Source organism: Lipotes vexillifer, unplaced genomic scaffold (genome assembly GCF_000442215.2).
Source record: "Lipotes vexillifer unplaced genomic scaffold, Lipotes_vexillifer_v1.1 scaffold35, whole genome shotgun sequence".
Classification (NCBI taxonomy): Eukaryota; Metazoa; Chordata; class Mammalia; order Artiodactyla; family Lipotidae; genus Lipotes; species Lipotes vexillifer.
The window spans coordinates 862,008-869,014 of record NW_006780561.1 but is presented as its reverse complement, the minus strand read 5'-3'; the positions used below and the strand labels follow the sequence as shown (position 1 = coordinate 869,014).

The window sequence follows — 7,007 nt, the reverse complement described above, 5'->3', positions numbered from 1 at the left end:
TCAAATTGAATCAAAAGATACAACCAATGTGCATAAAATTCATAGAATATAATTTTTCTTATGCTTATGTCCCCATATATAAACTGTATAAATAATAACTTAAATGTCTGTAAGATTAACAAAATACAACATATGCCATATATAACAGAAAATATTTGTTTCCTATTTACATTTCCATTGTATGTAAATCACTGCACGTCATATCATATATCAAAAAAGAAAAGAAAAAAGGAAAAGAAAGGAAAAAGACAAACCTTAGAAGTCGGTGAAGAAAGCATCACACAAAAGGATAATCAGCCGTCTCAAAGCTCTTGTTTCTTTGCTCTTTTTAAATTTTCTGGTTGTTTCTTGACGAATGGTATCATACTCCAAAATGGCCATTTTAGAAAGTCTCTGTAAGTACTGAGATGGTGCTCCAGTGAGAGGATCGCTGAAGCCAGAACCTGTAAAGAAAAAACCCCCAAACTGTTATTACAATTAAATTAAGCACACATGAATGATATTCTCTAAAAGAGTATACACCAAATATCTGTTCCTCAAATCACCATTAAACACCACTAGCTCTTCATATAACACATTCTTTGAAGTAGAAATGAAAGCTACTTAACTTTCTTAAGTGACTGGGATGGCAAGTCATCTCAAAAAATATTTAACTAAAAAATGCTTAATGTTTATATTTAATGATATAAAACTAAATCTGAGTCTGTCATGTCCTTCTTAAAACATGGGATGGCTGTGGAATTTATTCCAAAATAAAAGGCATGATCTCCATAAATAACTCATTTCATACCTACATGTTTATCAAGTTACTGTGTCCAAACAAAACGATTTCTCATAAACATTGAGGTAAAAGAGTAAAATTATAAAGTAAAATAAGTCACTCACTAACTGAAACAGCATTAATCAAGCTTCTGTTTTGAAGGATAGTAATAACAATAATAACAGATAACAGTTATTGAATGATCTCTCTGTTTCAAGTATTTTTCATCTATACATCCACACAACAATACTATGAAGTAAGTAACTAGTACTATCTTGGATTACATATTTAAAAAAGAGTTTAGACATTGTTAGAGACAAGATTTAAACCCAGATGCATCAATTCGGAGTTCCCATGTAATCACAAATATTGCCCTAAATATGTAATATGTATAAATACTTTTATTTAGAAGCATACAAGGCTTTGAAAATAATACACTGATCCATATTGCTTTAAAATACTATTGTTTAACTTCAGTTTCACGTGCCAAAAATAAAAATTGACCTCAATTCTCCAATGTGGTCGGTATTTTTGTTTGTTTTGTTTTATATGGGTGTGTAATGAGAGTGGGAATTTCAGACCGAGAGTAGAAGGGAAGAATCAATCAGGATTCCAGTTCTTAGCAGTAAGATGGACTTGACACTTAGACTCTCTGGCTACAAAATAACTAGATTCTAAGCATTAAGCAAACCTCAAAAAACTTTAAAGAATTGGTATCATACAGACCAATACAATTAAGTTGGAAGTTGTTAATAATAAGTCTTAAAATTCTCAAATATTTAGAAATGTATACACACATTCTAAATTATTCATCCATCAAAAAAAGACATTGTAATAAACATTAAAAATACTTGTAACAAAATGATAAAGAAAATATTACAAAACTTGTGTGATGCAACAAAAGTTGTACATAGAGGGGTTTATATCCTAAAATTCCTGTGTTAGAAAAGAAGACTGAAAATTAGTAAGCTAGGTATAAGATGTACGTTAGGAAAAGAATAACGCAAAGAACATGGAAGACAATACAGGAAAGGGGAGAAATCAATGAAGTAGAAAACAAACTTACAACTGGAAAGATTTTTAAAAAGACAAGAGTTCTTCACTGAAAAGACTAATAATAAAGGAAAACTTCCAGTTAGATTAATTTAAAAAAAAGACACAAGGCCCAAATAAATAATATGAGAAGTATAGGTAGATCAAAGACTAAACTTTATGCCAATAAATTTGAAAACTTAGACAAAATGCAAAACATTCTAGAAGATATAACTTTACCAAAATTGATGGAAGGAGAATTAGAATGCCTTAAGAGTCCTAAAATTAAAATAACCGAATTAATATTAAAAGATTCCTCCAAAGAAAACAAGTGATCCAAGTGATTTTACAAATGAACTCTATCAGACTTTCAAGAGAGAGATCATTCCAATTTTAGGTCATATCCTTCAGAGAATAGAAAAAGCAGAATACTCCCCAGTTCATTCCATGAGGCCATTACAGTGTTGACACTGAATCCAGACAAGGAGAGGACAGAAAGGAAAATTAGTGGTAAGCTCACTCATCAACATAGATTTTAAAACCCAATAAAATATTAGCATATTAAATATGGCAGTACACAAAAAGAGATAATACATCATGCCTTCAGTGGGGGTATCCAAGGAATGTAAGAGTGGCTTAACATTACAAAATCTACAAATGTTATTCTCCACATTAGAAAATTAAACAGGGGACTTTCCTGGTGGTCCAATGGCTAAGACTCCACGCTCGCAATGCAGGGGGACCGGATTCGATCCCTGGTAAGGGAACTAGAGCCCACATGCTGCAGCTAAGAGTTCGCATGCCGCAACTAAAAAGATCCCACATGCTGCAACTAAGACCCTGCACAGCCAAATAAATATTTTTTAAAATATGAGAAATTTATTTTAAAAAATTAAACAAAAAATCACATTCAGAAAAATGTTTGATAAAATTAAACTTTCATTTATATTTTAAAAAATACAAAAAAACCCACAAAAAACAAACAAAAAACAAAACTCTCAGCAAATTAAAGTTAAAGGGAACTTCTTTACCTTGATAAAGGATATCTACCCAAAACATACATCAAGCATCATTCTTTATGAGATGACATTAAAAGCATTTCCTTTAAAATCAGAAACAAGTCAAAGATGCCGACTTTTCATTTCTCTTCACTATTGTATTGGTGGTTCTAGCCAGCTTAGAAAAATCAGAAAAATAAAGGCATAGGATTTGGAAAGAAAGAATAACACTGACATTATTCACATATGATTATGATAATCTACGTAGAGAACTCAAAAATTTATATATATCATATATAATATGTATGTATACACAGTATAAAATGTATAATATTTATCAAGAAATAATAAGGGACTTTAGCAATGTGGATCAAATTGCAAAAATTAACTATATTTCCAAATATCTGTAATAGAATGTTAGAAATTTTAATTATAAAAGAATTATGGGGCTTCCCTGGTGGCACAGTGGTTGAGAGTCCGCCTACCGATGCAGGGGACACGGGTTCGTGCCCCGGTCCGGGAAGATCCCACATGCCACGGAGCAGCTGGGGCCGTGAGCCATGGCCGCTGAGCCTGCGCGTCCGGAGCCTGTGCTCCGCAACGGGAGAGGCCACAGCAGTGAGAGGCCTGCGTACCGCAAAAAAAAAAAGAATTATGGCAGACTACTAATGATCTTTTCAAAACTTCTTCCAAAACAGAATTTTACTGAGCACAAGGTCATCCAGGTAGAGATTACATTTCTCAGCTTGCTTCAGAGCTAAGTAGAGCTTTGTTAATAAGTATGAACCAATAAGATATGAGCAAATGTGCAACTTTCTGGTCATCTTTAAATTATAATCCTCTTACCCTAGATTTCTGGGCTTTTTTGTTTTTGTTGGGATGTTTTTGATAACTGCTTCAATCTCCTCACTAGTTATAGGTCTGTTCAGTTTTTTATTTGTTCATGATTTAATCTTGGTAGGTTGTATATTTCTATACATTTATCCATTTTTTTCTAGGTTACCCCATTTGTTGACATATAATTGTTCACAGTAGCCTCTTATAATCCTTTTTATTTCTGTGATCAGTTATAATGTCTCCTCTTCCATTCCCAATTTTAGCTATTTGAGTCTTCTCTGCTTTTTTTCTTAGTCTAACCAAGCATTTGTCAACTTTGCTGATCTTTTCTAAAAACTAAATCTTCATTCTGTTGATTTGTTTTCTGTTCTCTATTTCATTTATCTCTTCTCTAATCTTATTATTTCCTTCCTTCTTGTAAGTTTGGGCTTAGTTTATTCTTCTTTTTCTAGTTCCTTGAGGTATAAGTTTATGTTGTTCATTCAAAATCTTTTTCCTTTTTTTATGTGTTTACCATAAATTTCTCTCTTAGCACTGCTTTTGCTGCAATCTATAGGTATGTTGTATTTCTGTTTTCATTTGTCCCCAGATATTTTCTAAATTCCCTTGTGATTTCTTCTTTGACCCATTAATTGTTTAAGAGTATACTGTTTACTGTAGGATTTTTAAAAAAGATCATCTGTATCAAGTTAGGAAAGTTCCCTTCTCATAGTTTGCTAAAAATATTTTTAATCATGAATATAGAATTTCATTAAAATATCTTTTGCAATTATTAAAGTGAACGTATGAGATTTCTCCTTTATTCTATTAATAAGATGAATGACACCGATTGCTTTTCTAACGTTAAATCAATCTCGCATGCCTTATGTAAATCTGATATGATTGTGCTGCATTATCCTTCTTATATATCGCTGAATTTGAATTGGTAGCGTCTTGTTTAGAATTTTTACTTCTATTTTATAGGAAAAGTTGGTCTATAATTTTACTTTCTTATAACGTCAAAGCTAGGTTTTAGAATCAAGGTTAGAGACCTCATAAAATGGGTCTTTAAGTGTTCCCTCTTTTCCTATTTTCTGGAATAATTTACGTAACATAGCTTTTTTTTTTTTTTTTTTTTAATGTTGGAAGAATTCACCAGTGTCAATTCTGTGTCAATTCTAAGTTGTGTTTTCTCTTTTCTTATATAATATTGGTAATTTCTCTCTCTCTCTGTCTCTTTCTCTCTGTCTCTCTCTCATCTGACTTGCTACATATTTATCAATTTTATTCACATTTTCAAAAAACTAACTTTTGGCTCTGTTGATTTTCTCTACTGAATATTTGTTTTCTACTTCATTGATTTCTGCTCTTTATTATTTCTTCCTTTTATTTTCTACATTTTAATTTGCATTTCCCTGATGACAAGTGATGTTATGCATCTTTTCCTGTATCTACTACCATTTGTATGTCTTCTTTGAAAAAATGTCTACTTAGGTCCTTTGCCCACTTTTAAATTGGGTTATTTGGTTTTTTGCTATTGAGTTGTAGGAGTTCCTTATATATTTTGGATATTAACCCCTTATAAAATATATGGTTTGCAAATATTTTCTCCCATTCCATATGCTGCCTTTTCATTTTGTTAATTGTTTCCTTTTGCTGTTCAAAAGCCTGTAGGTTTGATATATCCTACTTGTTTATTTTGCTTTTGTTGCCTATGCCCTATCATCTGTTAAATCTATTGTATTTTTCAGCTCAATAATTTCTATTTTTTATAGATTCTAATTCTCTGATATAATTTTTCATCATTTTCTCTATTATCTTGAATATATTAAATATAGTTTTTTAAATCCCTGTCAAATAATGCCTATTTGGATCTTTTGTAGGTCTGCTGATGTTGTCTGTTTCTTCTCTTGGTTTTTGTCATTCTTTTATGCCTGATAAGTTGTACTTTTTAAAATTTATTTATTTACTTACTTATTTATGGCTGCATTAGGTCTTCATTGCTGCATGTGGGCTTTCTCTAGTTGTGGCGAGTGGTGGCTACTCTTCGTTGCAGTGTGTAGCCTTCTCATTTCAGTGGTTTCTCTTGTTGTGGAGCACAGGCTCTAGGTGCGCAGGCTTCAGTAATTGTGGCATGCAGGATCAATATTTGTGGTACACGGGCTTAGTGGCTTTGCGGCATGTGGGATCTTCCCAGACCAGGGCTCGAACCCATGTCTCCCGCATTGGCAGATGGATTCTTAACCACTGCGCCACCAGGGAAGTCCAAGGTGTATTTCTTTTAATGTCTGGTAAGTTTTGATTGAATGCTTGAGACTGTGTACACAAACCTGTAAGGCTCTGGTTTATCTTATAGTTTTCCAAAGAAAATTTAACTTTCTTCTGGTAGGCATATCACTTTAATCCAGTCAAAACTGGGTTTTAACACAATAAATAGAAAGTGTAAAAGGATGAGCTAAAGATGAAATAAATAGCATGCCAAATGTCAAAAAAAATGGGGTTTTAGGCTTTTTTAAAAGCTAGTCTATTGTATGCCGTTATTACAGTTTCAACTGAAAGCTTGTCTTTGCCAAGGGCTTTCCATCTTGGCAAGCCTTAAACTACCTTCAACTCCCACCTCTGTCTCCCCGGCAAATGCTAAGTTACTGAAATCTCTGCTCAGTCCTTTAGCCTCCAAGAAGCTATTTTCTGCTTCATGTCCTAAAATATTACCCAGCATACATGTCACTTAGAAACAGGCAAACACCTGTTGGGGAATTCACTCACAGATATTTGGGCTCAGTTCTCTGCACTTATTCCTTCAGAATCTCAGCCTTTTGAGTTGGAAATGATTGCTCTTGACAACTTAAAACATTTTTTTTAAATACTTTTATTATTTTATATTTTTTTTAAATGTTTTTATTGTATAATATCTATGTAATATATTACTTTTATACTTATTTTATATATCATAAAATATATTTAAATTATTATTTTTATTTATTTACTTATTTTGTGGTATGCAGGCCTCTCACTGTTGTGGCCTCTCCCGTTGCGGAGCACAGGCTCCAGACGCACAGGCTCAGCGGCCATGGCTCACGGGCCCAGCTGCTCCGCGGCATGTGGGATCTTCCCGGACCGGGGCACAAACCCGTGTCCCCTGCATCGGCAGGCAGACTCTCAACCACTGCGCCACCAGGGAAGCCCTAAATTATTTTTTATGATTAGCTCTTATGCGAATTCTTGGTAGTAAAGTTGGTCTGATATAAGTTATTCCATCATAATCAGAGATGGAAGTTCTCTGGGCCAGTTTTTTGAAAGGTGTGACCACATGATCCTTTCAAAATTTACATCAGGGCTTCCCTGGTGGCGCAGTGGTTGAGAGTCCGCCTGCCGATGTAGGGGACGCGGGTTCGTGCCCC

The 7,007-nt window shown here is 33.6% G+C and overlaps 1 protein-coding gene across 1 annotated transcript in view; it reads right to left on the bottom strand.

The window, feature by feature from the left end:
- Positions 1 to 255: 255 nt before the first annotated feature.
- The window catches only part of CUNH8orf89 (chromosome unknown C8orf89 homolog), a 28,681-nt gene continuing 21,929 nt past the window's right edge, over positions 256 to 7,007 (bottom strand). Inside the window, exon 5 of the mRNA XM_007453719.1 lies at positions 256 to 445. Coding sequence (XP_007453781.1) covers positions 256 to 445 — 190 coding nt within the window. The remainder of the gene's footprint in view (positions 446 to 7,007) is intronic.